The 26,549-nt window shown below is 37.7% G+C and overlaps 1 protein-coding gene across 13 annotated transcripts in view; it reads left to right on the top strand.

The window, feature by feature from the left end:
• The first annotated feature begins 4,385 nt into the window (after positions 1-4,385).
• YAP1 (Yes1 associated transcriptional regulator) overlaps positions 4,386-26,549 on the top strand; it is a 120,185-nt gene continuing 98,021 nt past the window's right edge. For 5 of the 13 annotated variants that reach the window (XM_045817949.1, XM_045817945.1, XM_045817940.1 and 2 more), the window contains exons 1-2: positions 5,289-6,065; positions 9,539-9,789. In XM_045817949.1, the coding sequence (XP_045673905.1) occupies positions 5,745-6,065; positions 9,539-9,789 (572 nt within the window). In that variant the 5' untranslated portion in view covers positions 5,289-5,744. Of the gene's footprint in view, positions 5,266-5,286; positions 6,066-9,538; positions 9,790-26,549 lie in introns of those variants that run through there. The other 8 variants (XM_045817951.1, XM_045817943.1, XM_045817939.1 and 5 more) reach the window with 4 other exon arrangements.

Below are 26,549 nucleotides of genomic sequence, written 5' to 3'. Positions count from 1 at the left end.
TTCTCTAGTTTTAGCAGCAAGGGAAGCTGATTCCCAGCAGTGGATTACTATGACAGGGAATTTACAGAGTGATTGATTCTCGGGGATTAGGAGATCACCGCCAATGTAGTTAGAATTACAGTGAATCCTGAGCAAGACACAGAGCTCCACGAAGCCCAGCAACACATGCTAGGTCTGTTTCTCCCTTTCTCTCTGTGAATTCTTAAGTTAGACCCTCATTAACGGAGGTAAACTATGTCCCTTGCAGTACGAAAAGCCTTAAAAAGTATATTGTCCAGTAATTCTTTTCTAAACTCCTTTGGAATGAAAGACTGATTCTTTACACTTCCAATCTGACTCTCCAGAGACCAACCCAGCTTTGTCCTTAACGTTTGTAAGACTACATCCCCCTAAATCAGAATTTGTTGGTCAAAAAAATAAATAAAATACTCCATAAATGACAGGGTTCCTATACCCCCTTATACCACATTCACAAATTTGTCAATAACCCTTTTGAACTGTCTTAAATTAAACATAATATTCCTGATGGGGTGTTTGAGCTCTGGAATCAGAAATGTCAATTCAAATTCAATTCAGTTCTATCATATACCAACAGTACAACTTCGGGCAAGTTATTTAACTCCTCTGTGCCTCAGTTTCTTCATCTGTAAGACATTTTAGTTTTAATTTTAAAGAATTGTTATAAGGACTAAATGAGATACTCCATTTAGAGTATTTAGCACAATGTCTTGCACAATGGTAACTGTTACTTTTACTCCATCAAGAACACCTGAAAATTCAAGAAAATTCATTAGTGTTTATTAAATGTTGTACATTCTTAGATATATGATAAATATCTGTCTGGCCTGTGGAAACTGAATTTTCAGAATTTGAATCATGACCTCAAGTTAGCTGCTTGAGAGTCAAACCCATACCTCTACTCTTGGGCTCTGGGTTACCTCCTTAGCTTTCTCCCTTCCTTCTTTTCTGTATTTACTGAGTTCCTATTGTTAACCATTGCTGGCATGGGGATAAAGAGATGGGAGAAATTGTTGCAGATACACCCAGAGTGGTGTTGGGGACACAGACACATAAACAATTACAACGAACTGGTAAATGCCATGTTGGAGGTGGTGGGTGGATTCTGTGAGAACCTGGAGGAGAAGCCTTTCACCTAGTGTGTGGGGTGGGGACCAGTGAGAAGGGGAGAGCCAAAGAGGGCTTTGTGTTAGAGGTAGATACATGGGTTGAAGGTTAAGTACTAAGGCAAACCAAGAGAAAAGGGAGTTCCAAACAGCAAGAACATCTTCAGAGGGCAAAGGATGAGAGGAAAAATGGCTGATACAAGGAACCACAAGTGTTTCAGTATGCCTGGAAAGCGTAACACTAACAGGTGAGTTGCAAGACATCAGCTGAGGAGATCAGTTGGGGTGTGGAATGCCTAAGAACCTTATATTCCATGGTAAAGGGTTTAAATTTGTCTTGAAAGATTTCATACCATGATCAGACCTGCATGTTAGAAAGATCAGTCTGACATTAGAATAGAAGTCTGATGGAGCCATGTAAAACTAGAAGCAGGGACATGATTTTGAATCATGGGAATCAAAATCATGATTTTTGAAGCTCTGTAAAACATGAAGGGAAGTAGAAATGGACATGGAGATGGGCAGCAGACTTTCAGAGATCTGAAAGAACGTTAACATAAATTGTTAACTGGCTGGATGTAAGAGATGTAAAGGGAAGTGATTAAGAGGACACCGTTTTATAGCTTGAATAAAGGAGTGGATCATGATGCCATTAACTGAGATGGTGAATCAGAGAGAGGATGTGGCTTGGGAGGGTGTGTGTGTGGTTGGAGGTGGAAGAGGGTAGAGGTAAAGAGTTCAGTTATGGATGTGTTGAGTCAGAGGGTAAATGAACAAAAGGTGAGGAAGAAAAGAACAAGCATGTGGACTGCTCTTTCCAAAAATGTACATGTGCAGGGAAAGGCTTATATGAATGATTCTGTGGGTTTAAGGAAAGATTTTTAGGGGTTTTGTGCATGGTGACCTCCATTCTCTGAGCAGTTGGAGATGATGTGATTTTCTGAAGCATGGGTGGATGATGAATAACCATGATGAGGAGAGTGGTAAAGTGATCCTATGAGTGAGAAGCTGATTGTAAACACAGGGAAACATGGTTAGAAACTATAAATATGGAAGGACACCAATTCACTCACTTGAGAGATTCCCTACAACTTTCCCCGGGAACCTGGGTGTCAGGCAGGCTTTTCAGAGACTGAGAGGGCTGGATATTTCTTTTCAAACACCCAGTGTACTAGAATGCTAGAATGCCAAGAGAGGGTTATAAAACCAAGGTATGTTTCAAATGTCTACACTTAACAAATTAATGCTTTTAACACATAATGATTACCAGATATTTACAGAATTTGTGCTGTTCACCAGATAATTACAGAATTTACTTAAAATATTAATTCATAACGCATTACAGAGTGTCATTTGATAATAGGACAAAGTTTAAAATTCTACAATGGATTTTTCTTCTAATTGTGTTGGTATATCTTTGGGATGATAGTACATTCTTGGTTCAACAAAATGTCAAAAGCTTTTCATTTGAAGCTTTCAATAAATGTGGGGCCCAGGACCCCACAAGCTTTAGATGTTGGGACAGAAAAGACAGATGACTAGATTAATAGTTTAGAAGATTCAGTTCATTGAACTACATGGGGCAATGGAATTGCAGGCATAGATGGTTATAAGGTTGAGGCAATGAGTTATGATTTCTAAACTGAATTGAGAAAGAAATGAAAACAGGGGGGAGTGATAGGTTGGTAAGAAAGAGAGGTTAACAATAAGTGAGGTTTGAGTGATGAAACCAGAGAACCAAATGCTATTAAGAGAATAGTATTACGTAGTTTGATTTCACAGCTGAAGTATTTCTGGATGATAATGGGGTGTGGACATAGGAGTAGGTGGCTAATGTGGAGTGAAGATGAGGGTCTGCTGTAGTTGAGAGCTAGTGTTTTGTGACATGGACATTGAAAATGACCCAGGATAATGGTGGGTCTTTGTATGGAGACTCCCTATCCTAAGGTGCCTTAAATTGATAACTGCTCCAAAAGCGGGCCTAGAGCAGAAGAGAGGGGACAAAGGGTTGAATACATGTTATCACTATCCCACACTAACCTGTGATTGAAATTTTGTAGATGAGGTATAGTAACTTGCAAAATCTTAGTTGATACTACAGAGGTGCTTACAGAACATAAAATCACTCCGAACAGCCTTTCAATCCACTTATCAAAGCAATTTTGTTCTCATTTTAATGGCTGGTGAAACAATATTGAACAAAGCAACCTCTGCTGTACCCTAAGCTCTTTAATTATAGTGTTCATAGTAGTATATGCTCTAGTTAAGGGACAGCTTCTATTACAATCCCAGGTTTTTAATCTCTTTGGGTCTTAATTTTTTTTTCAGTTAAAGTTTTTAATGTATAGTTTCTGTTCAAAGGCTTTGTGTGGATTGCTTAGTGGACATGAGACTGCCAACAGGATTCTGAGGAGGGTTGCTGCAAAGGAGAGGCCATGTCACTGCATGTGAAGTAATCTATGAACATGGACAGTGATAGCTGCCATTTATACAGAACTCATTACAGGCAAAACCTGGGCTAAGTACTCAGTTTATGTCCATTGATTCATTTAATGCCTCAACATATGAAGTAGCTGTTATTACCCCTGACCACAATATTAAAGAAGTTAAAAGAACAGAAAATAAGCAACTCGTCCAAAGTCTCTCAGCTGGTAAATGGTGGAACTGGGATCTGAACTCAAATCTCTGTAACTCCAGAACCCACAAGTTTATGGTTAAATGCACTTGACATTTTGGTATGGGGGTGGAGATAAATCTCAGGAGCGTCAGGGGTTTCACTGAGGGGGATTCATTTCTTCAGATGAAATTGAGGTCCACAGCAGTTGACTAGGACCTTGCTTTAGAATCTTGAGGGACTGAAGCCACTTCCCCCTGACCCCACCCTCCCACACCAAGTGATACAGATCCTTCCTCAGAATTCTCTTGGGCATGTCCTGGCTGGAGGGAGATTGCCTTTTCCTGAGGTATATTCTCTAGCTTAAACCTATTTATACATTTGTTACACTAGCATTGCAGGCAAACTCTTTAAGACAAGAAACTAGGTTTGTTTAGAATATGTTAGTGGATTTAAAATCAAGAGATATTGCATAATCCTGTGAATATACTAAAAACATCGAATTGCTTAGAGGAACTGTATAGTATGTTTCTATCTCAATAAAGCTGCTTATTTAAAAAATCAGAATGAATGGATTGAACTTTTTTTTTTCATTGGTTTTAATGATTTCAAATAGACTCCTTGCACTGCCACAGAGAACCAGGTGCCTGGGGTGTGCTCCTCTCCTATTCATTTGTTATTCAGTCGACATCCACCGAGTTCACCCTTGTGCCAGGCACAGGGATAAGAAAGACGGGTGTGGGGGTGGATTCCCATACCCTTGAGGATGAGAAGCAGGTATACAGAGGAATGCTTGCAGCTGAAGCACTGATTTTTTTTCTGCTGAGGTTTTCATAACTGTGTTTCAAGTTTCACTGCCAAGAACGTTTTCACTTTTAAAAAAGGCAATTTTGTTTTTCTAGTAATCTCAAAGCTTCACATTAATCGATTATCCCTTTGAAGGGGGGTTGCGTATTACACAATAAAAAATCAAGTTAATGTTAAAAACTAAATGGACCCTCATTTAAGTCAGCAGCCTGTTAATGGGTATCTATTTTAACCCCAACCTATCCTTGAGGCTTTAAGCCTGCACGGCCCTTCAGCTGGTCTAGTTAAGCTAACGCAGGGAGAGCTTAAGTGTTTTTACACGACCCCTCCAGACTGCTTTCGGCCTTAGCCATTTCGTATCTCGGGGTGAACTGCAAACCCTTTAAATCTTTCCCAAGGAACTGGCCGGGAAAGCGCCAGGGTGGGAGGGAGGACTTCCTGCGGCCACGGGCTGCCGTGCTCCCCGCAGAGACCGAGCTCCGACCCAGACTGGACTCCACGTTGGTCATCGAGTCTTCACAGAACTCTGGCCGGGTCCCGGGAAGCCCCTGCAGAGGCCTGAACTGGGCGAATTGGTCACTCGCGGCAAGGAGAGGCGTTGGAGGCCGGGAGTCTGCTGGAATGCAGCAACTCGCAGAGGAAAGTTTCCCTCGGCTGCCGGCCCGGATCCAGTGCGGGCGGGCGCGCAGAGGAAGGAAGAGCCGGGAGGAGGCGGAGCCGGTGAGCGGCTCGGGCGGGCGGTTCTCTCAACTTTAGTTTTGGCGTCTGAGGCGAGTTTCTGTCTCAGTCGGGCGCAGCCGCCGCCGGGGAAAAGAAAGGGAGGAAGGAAGGAACAAGAAAAGGAAGTAAAAGAGAAAGGGGGAGGGGATAGGCAAGTAGCTGTCCGGCATCCGTCTAGGGAGTGAAGGAAAAAAGTTCTCAGGCGCCGCAGGTCCCGGTTTCTTGCAGCCCCTCCCGGAGCGCAGCCGCCAGACCAGTGGAGCCGGGGCGCAGGGCGGGGGCGGAGGCGCCGGGGCGGGGGATGCGGGGCCGCCGCGCAGCCCCCCGGCCCTGAGAGCGTAGAGAGCGTTGCTCCCGCCGTCCAGAACAGCCCGGCCCGCAGCCCTCATCGCTTCTCGCGTCTGGGCTCGTCGAGCCGGGGCGCGCGGGCGGAGCCCTCGCCCGCCTGGTCCGGGTGCGCTTCGGGGTAGGCAGAAACCATGGATCCCGGGCAGCAGCCGCCGCCTCAGCCAGCCCCCCAGGGCCAAGGGCAGCCGCCCGCGCAGCCCCCACAGGGGCAGGGCCCGCCGTCCGGACCTGGGCAGCCGGCACCCCCAGGGTCCCAGGCGGCGCCGCAGGCCCCCCCGGCCGGACACCAGATCGTGCATGTCCGAGGGGACTCGGAGACCGACCTGGAGGCGCTTTTCAACGCCGTCATGAACCCCAAGACGGCCAACGTTCCCCAGACCGTGCCCATGAGGCTCCGGAAGCTGCCTGACTCCTTCTTCAAGCCTCCAGAGCCCAAATCCCACTCCCGACAGGTAACCTCGCTGCTCTTCTGCCCACGTCCCCGTTGGGCGGGTCCCGAGCCCGTGGGCGCTCGGAAGCAGCGGCGGCCAGCCCTGGCCGGGAGAGGGGGGTCCGGGAGCTCTAGCTGGTCAGGGATCGGGGGTGGTCTCCCGAGAAGTGGAGAAACTGGAGGCATCTGCTGGGCCAGAGTTACCGGCTCCCCGCTTCTCCCGGAGTCCGGGGCCGAGATTTGTTTTTCCCCTCGGAGTTCCTCTGCGGTTGCAGCCGCGGGGGGCGTGCTTTCCCCTTCCTTTCTTTTTTCCTGGGGTTCCCGAGAGGTTGGCGGGGGAGGTGGGTAGGAAGGAAGGGGGTGGGGAGAGTCGGCCCGGGCCGCGGTGGGCTTGCACAATGCGCGCGCCTCCGCGCGCTCAGCACCTTCGCTCTCGCCGCCGCCGCTGCCGCCGCAACGCTGGGGGAGGGGGAGGGGGGCCTCTGGCATTTGTGTGTGGGTGAGTTGCCAGCGGCGGCCGAGTTTGTGAAGTTGAGCCTCGACCCCCGCCCCTTTCCTTCGGGGCCTCTCGGTCCGCTTCAGTCTCCTGGGGAGTCAAATAATTGTTCTCTTGTTTTCCAGTGTTGATTAGGGGTGGGGGTAGAACTAGTCCCTTCAGTTTCTTGCTCTTTCTCCCCCTTCCCCTCCCCCTCCCGAAAGCATTTATTTTTCCTCGCGGCCCCGGCGCTTTCTGAATACTGGATCCAGACTTTCCTGGAAGTTGTTTATAGAGTTAGTACTCTCACCCCTTTGCTTCACTTGTGCTTTGGAACTAAGGGAGGCTTGCTCTTATCAAACATAGTAGGTTCACGTGTTGGTTTCCCAATTGTAGACTATTATTTACAGTCTGCTGAAATGCTTTTAAACTAGCCACATCTGCACGTTGCGTAGGACCTGAGTTGCGCTTTACTGTGCCTTGGTTTTAACACAGCCCTTTGATAATACATTGCAGGTTGACTCATAGGCCCAGTCCTGCCTAGTTCAGCTGTGATTAAAAGTTACTGTTGGGGAAGCGATGACTAACTCGAGGCTCGCCATTACTTTTTAATTCTTATTGAGGATATGAACATGGCTGTTACACATTCACAGCGTTCGATTATTTTGTCGATTTGTTGCAACAAGAAGTGAAACTATTATAAAAGTGTTAACATTCCGGCAGGTCCCAGATTTGTTTAGTGTAGGTTTTCTTTCTTTCTTAACCTTTTTTTTTTTTTAAGAACTTGCTTCAGGCTAAACTTCAATTTAGGAACTTTGCCCGAAAGTTAATTGGTTTTCCAAATACTCCAATGTAGTTAGTCCACTTGGGCTGTAACTTGAGTGAAAAGCAGAGATATCAACCCTATCCTCGCCCCCTCGCCCCCTCCCTCCCTCCCTCCCTCCCTCCCTATTTGCAAGCCTGTTGTATGTTCTGCCGAACACCAAGGGATTTTGGAATTTAGAAAAACTCACTTAACCTGCTGACAAAAACCTGGGTTAAGAAGGAGGAAGTAAAAACAATTTAGCTGCTTTCCTAAAACACTTAATGTGAGAAGTAGGCTTTATGCCTTTTTCTCTTAACCCTGGATGTGGGTTTCTGGACTCATTATGGGTAAATGTGTGCTGGCATTGCACCCCACGGGCTATACGGCTCTGCTGCTGGTTAATGTGTTTTGAAAGTATAATACACATAAGAGATTGAATTCCCCATTTTGTGGCACCTATAAGCCAAAAAGAATTGCAACGGAAAAGTATAGTTATTCTTCTAGTAAATAATAGTACAATTTATATCCAGCAATTTATGGATTTATACAGTGGTCTTAGTTTTGTTAATAGTAAGTTTCTTAACTATTGTGCATCTGTAAGTTTGACTTTAATTTCTGCTAATGATTTCCTAATTGAAATATATTCTGATTGGAAACTCAGAAATGTATATGACTTTGAGGCATAAATGCCTCTTCTAATTGCTTCCCGTTTCCCTTCCTTACATATAGGAAATTCTAACTTTTTGATCATCAACCACTAATTCTAATAGTGGGATTTAAATAACAGATATGAACAGTGTGAATATGGGTTGTAAACACTATTATTCACAAAGTAATGGATATAAAAATCAATCATATGTAATATCCATTTTTTCACCATGAAAAAAGCTACTTTACAGATGAGAGAACTGAGACAGAGATTAAGATATTTACACTAGCCAGTTTTGACTGGAACCTAGACCTTTGGCATCTGAGTACAGAATTTTTTTCTGCTGTTACACAGTGGTAAATATGTAAGTGTGTAAGCTCTTGAGTTATATTGTAATTGAACTGTTGACATTTTTATCATCTAGGTACAAATACATGGTTGGGTTTTTATTTCATGCATTTGGGTGGCTTTGCTACTTTTAAATCTAATGCATTTGTTAAAAGTTGTGTAACTTGTGATTGTTTTATTGATGGCATTTGTTTATAATGAGAAAAAAGATGACAGTTGTGTTTAGGGCCTGGCTTAGAAAAAAAATACTACTTAAAAACTAGTAAAAAAAAATAACCTTGGATAGTTATTATTTTCTTTGGGTTGTGTTTATACCTGAAACATTTTTTTAAAAAATCTTATTTATTGATTGAGAGAGAGGGAAACACTGATTTGTTGTTCCATTTATTCATACATTCATTGGTTGACTCTCTTGTATGTGACCTGACTGGGGATTGAACCTGCAACTTTGGCTTATTGGAAGTGAGTATGCTGTAACCCAGGGGTTGCCAGTCCCAAGGACATGGACCTTCCTGGTCCCTGTCCATGGCCTTTTAGGACCCAGGCTACAGAGCCATCCCCCGACCCCCTGCTGTCTGTGGAAAAATTGTCTTCCACAAAATCAGTCCCTGGTGCCAAAAAGGTTGGGGACTTATGCTAACCAACTGAGATACCTGACCAGGGCCCTGGAACATTTTAGAGCTTGGAAAAGCACCCATACTGCATTGGCCTTATAGAAATAAGGTTGTAAAATTCAACATTTATTGTTTTATGGATGTTTTCTTAATTCTGTACGATTTGCCTTTAAAATATGTAGAAAGCACATCAACCATCTAGTGGGTAGAGAATTCGCTAACATGGATTGCTGATTGATAAAATTACCTGTGTTTGTAAGAGTATATATTAAAATTACTTAAACCATTTCAAAATATCCTGCAAACCTATATTCCTCTGTGTCAGATGTTGAGATTTGCCATTGGTACCTAGATATTTGGTTGCAGTGGAAATCTATCTAGGAAATTTAAAGGGACTATTTAAAAAGGTAGTTCAGTTGGTTGGAGCACTCCCTGATACACCAAGGTGGTGAGTTCCATCTCCAGTCAGGGCACATACAAAAGTCAACCAGTGAATGCATAAATAAGAGGAATAATGTATTGATGTTCCTCTCTCACTCAAATCAGTAAACAAATTAAAAAAAAATACAATTTTAAAGAAGTTTTCATTTTAATATTCCCATAGGCCAGTACTGATGCAGGCAGTGCAGGAGCCCTGACTCCACAGCATGTTCGAGCTCATTCCTCTCCAGCTTCCCTGCAGCTGGGAGCCGTGTCTCCTGGGACACTGACCCCCACTGGAGTGGTCTCTGGCCCAGCAGCCACACCCACTGCTCAACACCTTCGACAGTCTTCTTTTGAAATACCTGATGATGTACCTCTGCCAGCAGGCTGGGAGATGGCGAAGACATCTTCTGGTCAGAGATACTTCTTAAAGTAAGTGAAAAAAATAGAGGGAGAGACTTTTCTAAGGAAAATGTATTTTGGAAGACAATAAAATGGTATGAAGAATTAAAATGTCATTTATTTTTATATCAATATTTGTCATGTTCAGTTACAGCTTCATAATTTTTTTGTTTGGTATGATGTAAATACCTTTTTAGCTTGGGTAAATTTTGAATGCTTGATTCATTCTTGTTTCAGAGCCTTTTAATAATCTCTTGTGGCAATTTGGGTATTCTCATTTTGAGTTTGTGCCAGACCTATTAATTAACCTAGTTCAGAACTGAAAGAATACCATGGAAAAATTTCAGATTGTGAGAATTATAGGGCTAACATAGTCTTATGAAATATGAAACATAGTCATATCTTTTTAAATATTTTGTTAGAGAAGAACAAAATAAGTAGGACTTCTTTGGGTGTCTACTTTTACAGTATTTTAGATTGTGAAATGACAAACTTTTTAGCTGCAGTTTGATGTGATTTATGAGGTAACTGCCCCGTTCAGCCCACAAAATGTAACAAGAAACAGAATTTTCAGGTTTGATATACAATCTCTTACTGGCAGACTTCTTTCAAACTAGCAGGTCTTCAAAATCTAATTCATCCTCTCTGGGAAAACAAGAACAAGGCCATTGGGTCACTTATTTTTATCAGGCTTTCTGTCTTTAACAAAATGGTAAAATTTCATTAAAGCTGAAAAGATAAAATAGAATTTTATCCCCGTCTGCTTTGGAATTATAGATAAGACCTTAATAATTTTTTTTATCTGGCTTGTTTAAATGTATACAAAACATTTTCTAAAAGTAGTTATTACAGACTGAAATTGTTGTTTAAAAGAATAGTTATTTGGTAATATTTAATTAGGTAGTATTTTCACTTTTAATAAAGTGAAAAACAAACTGTTATTGAGATTTGTCTTGACCGTCTACTCCTAAAGTAAATGTAATATTTATTAGATCAAATAATACAATTAATGATATTGTTTTATTGTGTGAGTCTTAGTATTTTATATTAATTGGCTTTTAGGGTAGGTTGTTACTTTGTAATGTAAGGTACAGTTTTGTGACAAGCTTATTTAGGAAATAAGCAGGGGAAAAATTTTGATCTTGAAATGTTTCTGCAGTTTTTTACCCCCTTTCCTGCACTTTTTTTCTTTTAATTCGTTTTCTGGTGTCCTGGTATCCATTTCAAAGTGTCAGGTTTCAACCAGAACAATAAAGGGCCTGAGACTGGAAAGTACATACAAGTCTGGCAAACTCATCTGAATGAGCAAGATCATTTCTTCTCAAGCAGACATCCAAAGTAAATGATTGAAAGAGTTGCTAGCTGTGAGGATGTGTCTTTAAGGGAAAAGGAGTGGAAACAAAACAAGTTGTTGGTGGGGGTAGCTGGAGGAAGGCTGTACTTCTTTTGAACCTCTCCCTGCTGGGTCACATGCTGACCTGGGGAGATTTTTAAACAGCTTAATAGCCTGCTTGCCTTCTTTCTTTGGTTGATTCTGTAGCTGAAAGTATAAGGTTAAAGAGCAACATTTATGCTCCCCTTAGTCTTTTGTGTCTTCTAATAATTGTTTATTGGTGATATCTGCCTACATTTTCATTATGAATGATCTTTTTGTTTTGAGCTGAAATGAATGTTATATAATTTATTTTTTAAAGTCTCCAGTGGTTCTTCCTTTGAGAAGTGTTTCTCTTAAAGATATTGATACAGAAGGATTAATGAAGAATGTATACACATACCCACCGCATCACTCTGAACACCCTATCTCTAGTGGGGGCTGGGGGGGTGGTAAATCAGGCCAAAGTGATATAAAAATTACAAATTTAGAGTAATGGTTGCAGGAGTGGACAGAAGCTCACCTGGAAAAAGAAAAAAACCCTGGGGAAAAAAGATATAAACATGATTGTTCAAGATTTTTTAATTTCATTATTGAAAGTTGCTAAGTAAATCTTAAAAGTTGTCATAAAAAATTCTGTAACTGTAACAGATGTTAAATAGACCTAAAAAATGGGGTAAAATATATTCGAGGGCCTTTCGTGTGGCAGTAAAATTAGACTTATATATTAAGAAACATGAGGATTTTTTGACTCAGTGGAATAATTTTCTCATAGGTTTGTTGGTACCTGTCAGGAATTATAGAGAGGGCTCCTAAAAATTGGATATAGAAGATGGATATTATTCTTCTAAAGAGTATCTGCTTTATGAACAGTATGCAATTTGGAAAAAGTTACAAGAAGATTAGTTTACATCCAGTTGTTAGCTACTTCCATAATGATATGGGCTCTATGAGTTATCATAAATAACTTATTTTTGTATACTGCACAGGGAAGTGGTTAATCTGTCCTTACTCTGAGTCAAAGATGATGAATGAAGCTTTCAGAGCCAAGTTGCTTCTGTCAAAGTTCATTTTTTATTCTAGTTTTGATATTTTAAATTCGGGCTCTCTTTGCAATCAGTGCTTACATGTTTTCTTCCCCTTGTATTTAAAGAAGATTCTTGTTGTCACTAGACAGAGAATAAAGACTTAAACTAGTTGCATGTGAAAAAATTACATTTTACTAAACATCTTTGTAGATACTTGTGGGAACTAACTTTTAAGTTACAAGTACATAATTTACTGAGATTTATACTTGTCGTGAAGAAATTGGATTATAAAAGGTCCAGACTTGGAAGGTAATGTAATTTGATTAAAAACATAAATGTTGACTTTGGAAACAACTAAGTGTTGCCTTGTGACAACAGATGAATGGCTTTTGGAAAACAGTTGTCCTATCCTCCAGTTTCAAGGCAGCACAATTACTGAAGGATTATAGACAGGCAGCCGCGGTATTTTTAAAGCCCTTCTTAGGTCAGTGATGTCTTCTGGAGAAGACATACCTTAGTTTGGCAGGTGATAAAGTAAAATAATGGTGGCACCGGCTATATTTATCAATGACACACACTTAAGATCTGGTACGATTGTGAACTATGTAAAAAAAGTTTAGTCTGTATATTACATGTAACGTGTTCTACTAAATTTACTGTTTAAAACTAATTTCTTTGAAGTTCTATATTGAGCTTTTATTTTAAAAGAATCCTTTCTCTCTATTACTCTGAAAATTATTGCCTTCTTCATCTGTCTTACAGTTTTCCTACAGGAAATAGTTCTTCAAGTAGTTGGTCAACAGCTTCCTATTTCTTTATAAGCTGGTGAATAACTTCCTGAATTAGTATTCTGTAATATCTCTGGTTACAAGGAGTGTTTTTCTCAGATATATTTTATTGAATCTGATACCTTGTAACTATTTCCATGTTCAAAGAACTTCTTATATGTAATGTACAATATTGGACTTTATACTGTGATTTAAGAAATGTGATCTAGTGGTCTTAAAAATTTGTAGATTTGCATTGTTTTAATAATGTTCTCATTTTTAAAGGATTATTTTGTTTCATTTCTGTTACTTATCACTTTCTGAGTAACTGGCCACAGTGTTTTAAACCTTGAAAATTCAAGGTTTCTCACAGCTGTGATCTGTGTAAAGGTTATGTTGAGCATCTTGATCCACAGTTTAAAAAGGTATTTTTTCAGAGATTTTCAACATTGTATGTAATACGAATTAGCCAATTTTACAACATTAAATGAACTTGCCTTGCAGCAGATGTTATTGATCACTATTAATGGTTTGATTTCTTTTTTATTTCAGAAGTTAATCCTCCACTGCTCTAATTAAAGCTACCTTAGAAATCTATCAATTAAAGGAGATGAATTAAACTTTTTCTGTTATAATTTGATATATGCCTCACCCAAACACTTGTCTCATTCCCAGAAGGCTGTAAACACTTCGCAATGTGTATTGTTACCATTATAAAGATTAGGTATTTTTAAAAGAAATAATTTCATAAGGATTAAAGCTATACTTTTTTTTGTTTCGCTGTGTATCTAGTGTAACTTGATATGATTTCCTTTTAAAAGTGAAAAGTTTGTAATATTGTCATTTAATATTGATTAAGTTGCAAAAAGCAATTCAAGTTGTAATCACAAAGTATTTCCCTCTGTGAGGACAGGGCCAGTCTCTGCCTGTTTGTCTTGTTGTTGACGTTGAGTGGGGAGAGAAGATTAAAGTGTGCCCTCAGTGTTAAGAAAAAAATGCTTGCTTCTGCTCAGTGGGTGGGCATCTCAGGGAAGAATGGCCCATGGTGCCACAATGATTTAGGCAGAAAAACTCTGGAGGAACTGTTGAATACAGTGGCAGAAGAAAAACAGTTGGAAGATAGTGGATGTGACAGAGTAAATAGAATATAGAGATTAATGTATTTCCTGGGGAAAATAATGAGTATTTTTAGCGTGAACTAAGAAAGGTTAAAGTTTAGTTAACTGACTAGATGTTTAAATGCAGCAAACTCTCAGGAGGCTATAAAATGGTGAGTTAATTTTCTTTTAAAAATAACATTAAAAATATTCCTCCCAAAAAGCCTAATGTTAACTATTAAGAAAAAAATACCTAGGTGGTTTTTGAGTAATTAAAATATTTTTAAAAATGTTTTTGATTCCCTGAGATCAGTCTTCACTAGAGTGTGGAAAAATAGGTTTTACTTTGTAGTTAGAAATATAATGCACATTAGCATCTTAAAATACTAATGCTAATATTAGCCTAATAACTGAACTATCTTTTACTTTAAGGCTTTAGGGAAGAGGTAAACTCGAAACCTAACCTTTAGGTTCTCAAATTGTATGGTGTAGTTTAGGCTTAGGGCAAATCAAAGTGAAGTCATTTTAAAAATCAGTTGTTAAGACTTAAGATTATTCAAACTTAATTTGCCAACTTCAGTAATAGCATAATTTAACCATTAATTATGGCTTGAAAGTTTAATAATAGTTGAGTAGCAATGTATAAAGGAAGTTCTTAAAGGGCTGTGTAGTTCTATAACTATGGTTACTAAGTGATGCAGTTCTTACAAAAAAGATCTTCTGATTCTAGGATTAATCAGAACTTCAAGCCCTGAAAGGAACATTGCTGTTTTTATGAAGAAGAATTGTTTCGTGGTTGTGGTTGCTTAAGTACTGTAGCACTGAATTTCTGGAGAACGAGTACTGCCACACCGGAAGCACTTCTGTGTGGGTAGGGCTTGACCCCTTCTAAAGGCAAACAAAGTAGTTTAGTATACATCACAATGGTCTTTTTTTCTTATTACTCCTTTTAATATTTTAGACAAGAAAAAGTGGTCATTAGTTTAATTTTCATTTGGTTCTTAGCATGACAAGAAGCATAATTTTTAATACATTAAATAATATGTTGTGTCTCTGAATAATGTTGCAAATTAACAAAATAATGCAAATGGAGGTATCTATTAAATTATTGCTGTTTCCACCAAGTATTTAAAATGCTTTATAAGTGGTAGTGCTATTACTTACCTTTCTTCACTTTAGTGTGGTTCTCTTATCTCTTCACTGGACTTAACAACTCTTCAGCTGGGTCCTCATTTAAGGGTGGTGAAGGTTCTCTTGGTTAAAAACTCCTTCCTTCTTCCTCTTTCAACTGCTTACTTAACCTAAAGTGAGGAGGGTTTTGTTTGTTTGTTTGTTTTTAAAGTGAGGTCTTTATGTTACCTGTAAGTATGTTTAGAGAGATGTCTGTTTTGATATTCATGAAAACTTATCTATAGACTAATTTGATTTGGGCTTTATAGTAAAAACTTTCTTCAGAGTGCTACTATGTGCTTTCACAATATTAAATGTGAACTACAAAGTTTGAAATTTAACGTCTCACATATTCAGAAGTGACCTTAATATGGAATTGGCTTTAGGGAAGGAACTAAACCCTACCATCTGGGAGATGAGGGTAAAATGTGGATTTTTTAATGTACAAGCATGAATGTGGTATTCTTTTATATTAATGAAATTGTCCTCCCTTTCTCTTCCTCCTCCCTAATGTATCAGATTTAACGGTTTTGAAAATAAGGTATATGTTTTTTTATTACAAAAGATGTTCATATTATTTGTGCTGGGACTTTCCTTCACTCTTACCCTGGCAGGTCCCCACATCACTCTTGTTGGTTGGTTACCCTATTTATCACTTTTCTCTTTCTTGATTTACTCACTCTTAGAGTTGGCTTATCCCACAGGAATTTGCTGAGAAAAAAGGTACATGGTAGGTAATGGTATTGAGATCTTTTATGTTTAAAAATGTCTTTATCTGTTAACTTTTGATGGGCAGTTTGGTTGTAGAATTCAAGGTTTGTTTATTTTTCCTTGGAGTTTTAAAAGTCAACATGTCATTTTAGTCTAGCTTCTAGTTTTCTTATTGATCAATTAAACCCAATTTGCTTCCTTGGAGATTTTAATATTTTTTTTTATCTTTTGGTGGGTGGTCCTAAATTTCATGATGTGCCTTGGTATATACCTTTTTAAAATTCATTTGTAAAGATTGCATAGCTTGGACATTGTCTTCATTGTGAATGGTGTCCCTTAACATTTTGCAGTGTACTTGCCCAACTGTCCTTCAATCCTGGGAGAGATTTTTTTATTAGTTCTTACATAATTTCTTCCAGTCTGTTTTATCTGTTCTCTTTTCCTGGAATGGCTAGTGAGAATAATTCTTTTTCTTTTTTTTTTTTTAATTTTTAAAGGATTTTATTTACTTACTTTTAGAGAGAGGGGAAGGGGAGGAGACAGAGAAGGAGAGAAGTATCATTGTGTGGTGGCTTCTCACGTGCCCCCTACCAGGGACCTGGTCCACAACCCAGGCATGTGCCCTGACTGGAATGAATTGGTGACCCTTTGGTTTGCAGCCCATGTACAATCAATCCACTGAGCTACACCAGCCAGGGTAATTTTATAATTTTATTGTCTTTAACCCCTATTTTCCTTCACTTAGCTTTTTGTTATGCTTTCTGGGAGATTCCTTTAACTTTAGCTTTTAACTTTTATGTTGAGTTTTACCCCCCAAAAGCTGTTTCTCATTCATAATTTCCAGGGACCCTTTTCTAAGCTCATTGTTCTTTTTAATGGAATGCAGTTATTAGTTTATGAATATAATAATAAAATACCTCTCTGAGAGTATGAGGGGAGACCCCAAAAAAACAGGAATTATCTTCTGGAAGGGTGGGCCCCTTGTAGGGTTTCTTCCACTAGGTGAGTGTTCTGGGAACCCATCTGTATGAGTGTACCAGCTGGTGTTGCTGTGAGAGGTTACAATCAGCTTCAGTGAATTTTTTTTGAAGACTTTCAGCACATTTGCCCATTTCATGATGGGTGATTTATGAGCACATCTGTCCACACTACACTGAGTGTTTAGCACTGTTAGACCAAAAATGGCATGGCCCCCATGCCCCCACCCTCCCTATTCACCTACTCTCTCCCTGAGTGATTTTTTTGTTGTTGTTCCCCTGAATGAAAAATGTCCTCAAAGGGAAACGTTTTGCCAACGTGGAAGAGGTTAAACAAGTAACGGACAAGCACTAACAGGCATCAAAATTGTCGAGTTCAAAAACTTTAGAACAGTGGGATAAAGGTCTCAACAGGTGTATTGTATCGAATGGAGAGTACTTTGAAGGTGGCTGAAGTTTAACATGTAAGAATAAATACGCAATTTTTAATAAATGAATTCTTTTTTGGGGGGGGATCCTCCCTAGTATATAGTTGATATGTCTTTTTCAGTGATCTGCTACTTTCATTGCCTCTACTGGGCTTCACTGAAATACAACAGGGACCAATCAGGACCTATAAATGATAATGGAGATAATCATATCTGTATGTCATTTTCAAGTAATTTGTCTAGTGTACACAGATTTTAAAAGTAGGACTTTAAAGTAAGTTTTATGAAGTTAGAGTGTGTCTTTCTTCCTACATTCCTTCTAGTTTTCATCCACATAGTTGGTGGTAGGCTAAGGGAAATATTTATGCATGTCTAAATTAAATAATTGGTATACTTACGTAGGTAAACTCCCAGCAGTATATAAGTTGGTTTTATTTTAGTATAGGTTGTTTTCTTTTAATAGATAGCTCAGAAAATTAGCCTGCCTGTGTGTGTCTTTAATAGACTATAGTCAATGTCATAGAATAGCATTAATATAAAGATTTTTACTTTTTTGCAGAACAATTTTATTTTTTTAGTTTTACTTTCTTAAGTTTTTTCAATTACAGTTTACATTTTATATTATTTTGGAGAGAGTATTTTTTTAACCTATAAACTAGCCATGGAGATGTAAGCAGTTAGTTTTATTTCATGAAAACTGGGTGTAGGGTAAAACACTCACCCAGAGGTGGTGACTGAGATGTGTAAGGACCCTTTGTTGTTAATTATGTAGAGTAAGGAAGTGTGTTAAAATAGCCAAGTGCTGAGGTTAGACATGAGCTAAATAAATAAATGGAGATTTCTGAGACTCTGCTTGAAACTTACCAGTGATAGTCATAGTTAAAATTTACCAAGCTCACCTGGATGACTTTTTTTTTTAAATCTTAAAAAAAAAAACTCTTCTGGGGAAGAGTTGGCTAAAATACAGATGTTTCTGTTTTTCCTCTACACATGTTCAGACTGATATAGGTTATGTTTCAGAAATTATGTAGTTTGGATGGGCTCCAGATGATGTAATAGGATCACTTTTATCCTCTCTCAGCTGGAGGGTGTGCAGACTTTCTTGTTAGGACTGGTACAGATCTCTTCTTGTGGGTGACAAAATAATCACTGTTTCCAGACAATGATATAAAATTATTATCATTGTCTTCTGTATTTGAAGACAAAGCATGCCCTTTGTGTACCTGTCTATTCTTACATTTTCATTTAGTGCTCATCACAGGGCAGATAAGAATTTGCACAGCTTATCTATCAGTGTCCTGACTACTTCTACTCCCACACACACAGTGATTTTTCTCAAGAAAGAACAACTTGGTTCGATGGTATGTGTCAGCTCACTCGCACTGGTGTGGACTTGGTTTCTTTCTCCCTACTTTTTAAATTTATTTTCTTTGAATTCACTCAGTGTGCCTAGCGGGCTCTTGATTTCATCACCCCCCACGCCCAATGGTTTATGTAGCAGACACTATTTTAAGGATTCACTGGGTCCCATTCTGGAGTTGGGACAAAATTAATAGTAAGTTAACTGTCTCTCACTGGAGAACCTGTTGAAGCTAACTGATTATAAACTCAGTAAACATAGATTTTTGTCTTTTTTGTTCAGTTTTATGTATGTAGCTGTTGATGTATTTATTGGTAGATGACATCCCTTAAGAGTGCTCATTCATTTCAGAGTCTGTTGGTCAGTAAGTCAACCCTGATTGTTGCCTTCAGTCCTTGCATAATTAAATGCAGTGAAATTTTGTGCTAAAAAGATGCTAGAGTATTTGCCTTGTGTATTGTGAAGTTAGTTGTATAAATTTGAGGTTATTCTTAAACTCAAATAGTGTATGTAGAACTGTTTTTAAAAGATATATTTGTTTTCTGTATATAAATAACAGTTCTGTTTAGGGTATTGTGAATATCTTCCTTGGACTGCTTTAGACTTAAATAAATAAATAATAAAATTCTCTTGTAAAAGTGGTACCAGTGAGTAGACTACTATGGGAGCCCAGGTGAAGAGATGGTACTACGCTTAAGGAATTAGCATTTTCAACTCAATGAATGTGGGGTAGAGGAAGTAGGGAGTCAAAGACTGTGCTGCAAACAGGTTTTCTGGTAATCAGGGGTTTGATCTTCCTACCTGGATGACATTTGTATCGTAGAGGTTCTTCTCTTCATCAAAATGAAGCTGTTAATTGTAGTTAAATATAACTTCTAGCTTTGAGAATTTAAAAAAGCAGTTCTAATATCAAAATACTTGAAAAACTATTAAATGACTTGTTTTTATTTATTGCTTGAAAAAAAGTTTTGTGAGGACCATCTATTACATGGATGTTGTCACATACAGTTGTGTCCTGTATGCACTTCTAAAGTTTATTTTGATATTACAGCCTATTTAAGAAGTTTTTTGCTACTTTCTGTCACTATTATTTGTCAGAAAATGCTAGTTGAAAGTGACTCTCTTCATTTTTCTGGCACTGTTTAAATTTAGCTTAATGTTCACTTGTTTATCAAGTAAGTTTTATTAGAATTATGTAAATATAAACTTCATGCATCGATTATTTCTGTTTTATCTATCACTGTACAAATTGAATTAATAGTAAAATATAGTGTAAAAACTATAATTTTTAAATTTTTAAAGTTGCATGGGGAAACTGCTGATGACTGAAACATTTTCAGGGATTTAAAGAGTTTTTTTTTAATTAAGCTTTAGAATTTGTTTTAGATGAGCAAAATCAGATGGTTTAGTTTATTTTATACTACCAAAACCAGATAAATATTTGAAAGGTTGTTTATTAATAAGCTATATTAAAATAAATTGTAAAGCAAACCTAATACTCTGTCACTATTAGAAGTTACTGTGGAAACTAAATTTTGTCTTTTAAACACTGTAGGATTTAAAATTTATTAGTAAAACTTTTCCCGGGATGCAGAGCAGTCAGAATTCTTTACCTAAACTCAGAGTTTAAATTGGTTTTGGAAGGAAGTTAGGAGTTTCAGGAATGGTAGTAATTAAGAAGTGAATAGAGTCAACAGCAACACATTAGACTTTTAAGATTATAAGAGTTAAGATTTCAACTCTGTTTTATAGTAAGTCACGTGGAGGTCATTTACTGTTACTGGTTGTTTTAGTAAGTTGGGCTGCCATAACAAACCACAGACTGGGTGGCTTAAACAAGCACCCAGTGTTTCTCACAGTTGTGGAGGCTACAAAGTCCAAGAGCAAGGTGCCAGCAAGGTAGATTTTATTCTGGGGTTTGTTCTCTTTGCTAGTAGGCAGTTGCCTCTTGCTGTGTGCTCCCCTGACCTCTTTTGTGTACACAGAGGTTTCCTTACATGTTGGTGGGAGTCTTTTAGAAGGATGAAGGCAGAAGCTGCAAAACTTCCTGAGGCTGTTACGCAATGTCACTTCTACATTCTATTAGGTCTAAGCCTGCAATTTTCAACCTTTTTCATCTGATGGCACACAAACTAATTATTAAAACTCTGTGGCACACCAAAAAATATATATATTTTTTTGCCAGTCTGACCTTAAAAAATAGGTATAATTTTGATGCATTCCCACTAGATGGCTATTGTGGTGGTGGCTGTTGTCATTCTTTTATTTGACGATCTAATGAAATAGACCAGTGGCCATGACTAAATAGTCAGGTATTGCATGTTTTAAAATTCTTTGCACACCAGTGTGCCTGTCTCCCATGGCACACTGGTTGAAAATTGATGGTCTAAGCATTTGACAAAGTCAGCTTAGATCCAGTGAGTTGGGAAGTAGACTCTGCCTCTTGATGGGAGTTGCAAAATATTGTGGCTGTGTTTTTAAGTCTACAGTACTTAAATGGGAAGTTTTTAAAAATAGTGTTCAAAATAGGTGAATTTTCATCTGGGACCTAAAAAACTCAGGTAGAGTATAATGTCACTGGAAACAGTTTATACTATTAAGAAGTAAAGTTTCAGTTTTTGTGAATAGTGTAATATAAGCTGATAGGTATTTTCCTCTTGAGATGCCATCAAGTCAGTCAAGTTATTTTTAAAATGTTCAGTAGGTTAGACAAAATAAGGGCTTTGGGATTACAATTTACATGTATGATTCAAGACCATGAATTGTAATTGACATGTAATTGTAATTATCCTCTAGAAGTTGACTACCAAAACTGTCTTTTATATTATTTATCTTTAGATTAATTTAGGCATAAATTCACACGGAACATACAGCAGAAATGGAACCTGGATGTCCTGGTACCTATTTGTCTTCAATTTAATTGCATCGCTTTCCTTCCCTGTCTGAATTCAATTAAGTTGAGAAAAATTGTTAATGCTAATAGATTTGACTATTGATTGGCTATTCATTGAATTTTTGTTAATTTACAGACTAGTAAGTTATCTGAATTATCAAACTATATGTGTATATTATATATATGCACACATATATATGTGTATATATATGTAATGCAGTTGGTGAGAATTCACAGTGATTTTAGAACGTGTGTATTTTTGTTGTTCCCGCTTCCCAGAGGTGTTTTCAGTGGCAGCACCACATGTGCTTAGGTTTCTAAGTTGCTTATGAAGGAACACTTGCGGATCACTGCTTCTTGGGGAGTTAATGAAAACATTCTCAAACATTTAATTTCAAAACTAAGCATCTCTCTCCTTTTCTAAACACCTCTAAAAACAAGGCTTTATGTTCTTCATGAAATTTGGATAATAAAAAACTGATTTGATTCTTCATAAATTGTTACCTAAAAGTTGAATTTAAACAGTGAATTAGATTTTAGCACTGTGTTTCATACTCCTACAATCAGTAATGTGGTTAGCAGAGTATCTCTTGTTCTCTTGATTTTTTTTTTTTTAAAGGTCCATGGCAACTCCTCCATTTTTGGTAGTGGAGTTGTATTGGGTCTATGAAGAGCCTTCACAAGAGAAAAGAGCAGCTATTTATGGAGCATTTCCTCAGGCCTGCAATTTGAAGCCATTACTGCAAAGTTGCTGAGCAAGTCAGTGATTACAGGCCAGCAGTCACTCAGGCCCCCACCCTGTAGCCTGTGTGGATAAGAGTTCAGGACTACTGCTGTGCAAAGATTGTCCTCTTCAATTATTGTCAGTCACTTACTTTTTGAAGAGCAGGCTGGTTTTATGCATTCTAAACCCACTTTCTTAGTAGTTAGATTATTAAGTGGTTATAGGATATAAGCTATTTTTTGAGTTTTCAGGAAATAGTTCAGCATCCAAGAATATAATTTCCCCTACCCCCCACTCCCTTTTAGTTAATTAAAATCAGGTCATCTTATCAAGTTCAGATCTTGTCCAGCAGTTTTGCTTAAGCTCACGAAAACAGATGTTAGGAGTTGTCTAATAGAGGGATTTCAATTTCATGTATATATCCTGTAGAGCTGGAGTCTGAGAAGAGTTTGATTATCGGATTTTAGATAACTGTTGCCTACCTATGAAAACATCATTTCTCTATAGAGTTTTTTTTTTTAATGGTGCAGAAAATAAATTAAATGGGCTCATTTGTGTTTGATAAAAACAATGATGAAATGAAAACCAATGAGTTTCAGAAAACCAATGAGTCTACTCAGATAAAATTACTAGTAATGGTTTTATCTTAAACAGGATACTACTAATCTGAATTTTACAGCCTTTCCACTCTCTGGTGTCAAACTTTTAAAACTTAGCAGTTTTTCTACATTGTATTCTGGTGTGTTTAAAAAATTAGACATTGTTCCACAGAATTTTCTCTGTCCTGTTTTTAAAAATCTGTATTGTTCTGGATTCAGTTTCCAGAAATGTTTTTTGATGACCAAGGAAAATTGGTTTTTAGTTATACCTGTAATTTTAATATTAAGAAAGCATCAGTTGATAAAATCAGGAATTATGTTATAAGAATTAAAATGTGCTTTTAATTCAAATTCTTTGAAAGTGTTGTCATAATATAGGATATTTGAATAGGATATTTTAGTTGTGAGTATTCTCAGAGAGGAGTATTTCCTAATTTACTATCTCTATAACTCTCCCCTTCCCCTTTCTTCCAACAACCCATGATTGTTTAACAACACAGACTAAAAGGAGAAAGAATAGTGTCTTTCCTTACAGGATGCCCACCAAATTACTGCACCTTTACAGAATAGCAGCCTAATTCCTGAGTATAACTGAGTTTCACAGATTGAGCGGAATAGTGAGTTTCTTAACTGTGGCAGTTGTAATTGAGAGAAATTTCCTTATTCTATGACTTAAATTCATTTTTAGGGCATTTCTATAGTATTTAGCTAAATGATAGCCTTTGGAAACTGCCTTTTGGATATTTTTACACTACCCCCCCCCCCCCAACCCCTGGAACTATTTAAATGAAATACAAGTTCAAGGTTGAGCTCAGATTTTAATTCCTTAGAGTGTCTTCCCAGGTTTTTCCTAGTTCCAGGTGGGCTTTAGAGTTAGCCTCCTCTTCTGGCCTCCTATGAACCTTGTTGCGTCGGGATATGTTTTTACTTATGTAGTGCCAGCACATATTAACTGCGCACCAAAAAATATTGAGAACTGGTTTTACATATTTTGCCAGTCATTTCAGAAGCCTTTTCTGTAAAATAAAAGACACATTTTTCGTTTTCACCAGTAACTTTATTGATTTGGGTATTCTGAGTATCAGTTATTTTCATGTTTTGGTGCCTTCAGAAAACTTCAGCAATATGCTCAGCTACAGAACCTAGAGGGATTGAGAGCACATCGTCCCCATCTTCAGTTAGCAGGCAAGGTGTGTGACACAGAAATGACATGAGAAAATAATCTTGTTGACTGCTAAACAATGTGATAAGCCCTAAGTAGTCACTATGTTAGTAAACCAGAAAAAGAAGAGATTGCATTCTGTGTTGGAGTTGTTGGAGGTTTGTAGAGTTTTGTCTTGGGTTGTATTTGAAGGATGGATAGGATTAGATAGAATAGGATTTTATTCCATACTGAATACTGAAACCTTTTCTTGACTTTGCTTTTTGGTGAATGGCTTCGTAATTTGGCTATAATGTGATTTTAGTAAAATCCTATGTCTGATTAAAAAAAATCTTTCCTCTTATTTTAATTTTCATTGCCTGGCTGCTTGTCACGCCCCTGGGTATTTTGAGGCCCATTTAGTTCACCATTATGTCTTAAGCTCTTAACATAGTGTGTAGCATATAATAAATGCTTAATAATCTGGCTGACTGGGTAGCTGATTTATTGGGTTGGCCAAAAAGTCTGTTTAGTTTTTTCTGTAAAATAAAAGACACATTTTTCGTTTTCACCAGTAACTTTATTGATTTGGATATTTTGAGTGTCAGCTATCTCCTGCTATTAGTAGCTTCTAGTGGGTGGAAGCCAGGGTGCTGCTAAATATCTTCCAATGCGTAAGACACAGCCCCACAACAAAAGAATTGTTTGGCCAAAATGTCAGTAGCACCAAAAGCTAGGCAAACCACTTTTGACATGTTCGCTCAGTCAGAGCACCTTCTCCATACACTTCACAAATCTTTTGAGTTTCACTTGCTTTTTTACTTTCTTGAAATAGTAAAGGATAATATGCTGAAAATGTTTCATATTTTTTCCATCTTCAATAGTAAAGCGGCTGCACAAAATTCACCATTTTGATAAGTATTTTTTAAATTCACATTGATATGACAGCTGTCACTATGCAATCTAACAATTGTTTTGAATAAAGGTAAAGACAAGTAAGCATTACTAGAGCCATCGTGTGGAAAAAAGCTCAACAAAGTTTTTGGCAAACCCAATAATTAATTCCAAGAACCTTGGTTTTCTTATCTATAAAATCAGTGGATTGAAATATGTGATGTCTAAGAACTTTTCCAGCTCCAGAATGCTGTGAAAATCAATGAAGAAATGCATGTGAATTCCCAGGTCTATATATAAATATCAAATTAATTTCTGATGTGATGTTGTACTTACAATATTTTTAATTGAACATAAAATATACTAAGTTTAATATATAAATACTATCATTAAGCAAAAACACTTAGAAATGTTGGCAACAGGAGAAGTATTTTAGAGGAGGGATTTTTTTTTCGATTGTGACTTAACTGGAGGGAAACAAAAAGTAAAAAAGCTCTAATGACATTAAGTGATTTAGGTAGATATTAAGATGGAATTTGTATTTAGGGCTGAAAGAGAAAAGAAAGGGCTGACTTTCCTAGTTATAGAATCAGTGATTAGTTTGGTGGCATACTTTTTGCAAGAATGCAAAGTGCTTTTAAGAGATATTTGTTCTGTTGAGGAAAAACTGACATATATAATAACTTGTTTGTTATCTATTGAGCTGTAAAGAGGGATATTAGGAAAGAGGAGTTCAGGTTTTAAACTGCCAGCTCCTTCTCATTTATATCTTCTTTGTTAGCACAAAAACTTGGTTAGACAATCACCATCCATAAGTGCCAAAAAAGGCTTTTTATAGTCTTCTGAGAGAAGAGCTATAGCAGTTCCAGATACTTTATATATCTTTTGGAATCTCTTTTACAATCAGTTTTAATTTTGGGCTTTTTTGATTGTCAGATACAATTTAGGATTTTTTTTAACCCATTGTAGCCAATAATGCAAATTGCTGTGATCGTTTACTTGCTTTATTCATTCCATGTATGGAAGAATGTTAATATTTTGTGGATAGTGATTTATATTTAGATTTAATTTCAAAGAAAAACATTTAAGCTTCCTTTTGAACATGTAAAAATTGTTTCATGTACTACTTTTGACAATAACTGCTTTAAAGTTAGGGTAACCATGTCTTGAATACTTACTGTGTGAGTACTTACCAAGCCTTACCTCATTTAATCTCCGTAGTCTTAAATATGTAAATATTACATGTTTTATAGATTGGGGGTCTGGCTTGAAGAAGCGAAGTGACTTACACCCATCTGTGCTTGTGTCATTCCATAGCACTAGCTAGTTCTATTAAATCTATGGTTGTCTACCGTCAGAGAAGGTTTTTTTTTGCAGACTGAGTTAAATTTATACTGTGTTTCTCATAGTCTCATTCAATATTGCATACTTGGTGATTATTGAATGCTAATCAAATTAAGGTGCTTTAATTTCTTTACCATGTTCCTTAAAAGAAATGACACCAGTAAAGAGAATTATCTACTGTTCAAAAGCTTCCTGGGGGAATCTGATGTATGCATCCACTTACCAAATAGTCATTGAATGCATCAAAAAGACTTTAGTTTCAACATATCATATACTCTACGTCAA

This window comes from Phyllostomus hastatus, unplaced genomic scaffold, assembly GCF_019186645.2.
Source record: "Phyllostomus hastatus isolate PE091 unplaced genomic scaffold, TTU_PhHast_1.1 phas_scaffold_317, whole genome shotgun sequence".
Classification (NCBI taxonomy): Eukaryota; Metazoa; Chordata; class Mammalia; order Chiroptera; family Phyllostomidae; genus Phyllostomus; species Phyllostomus hastatus.
Note: the sequence above shows the minus strand (reverse complement) of the source record. Positions and strands in the feature narration are given on the sequence as shown.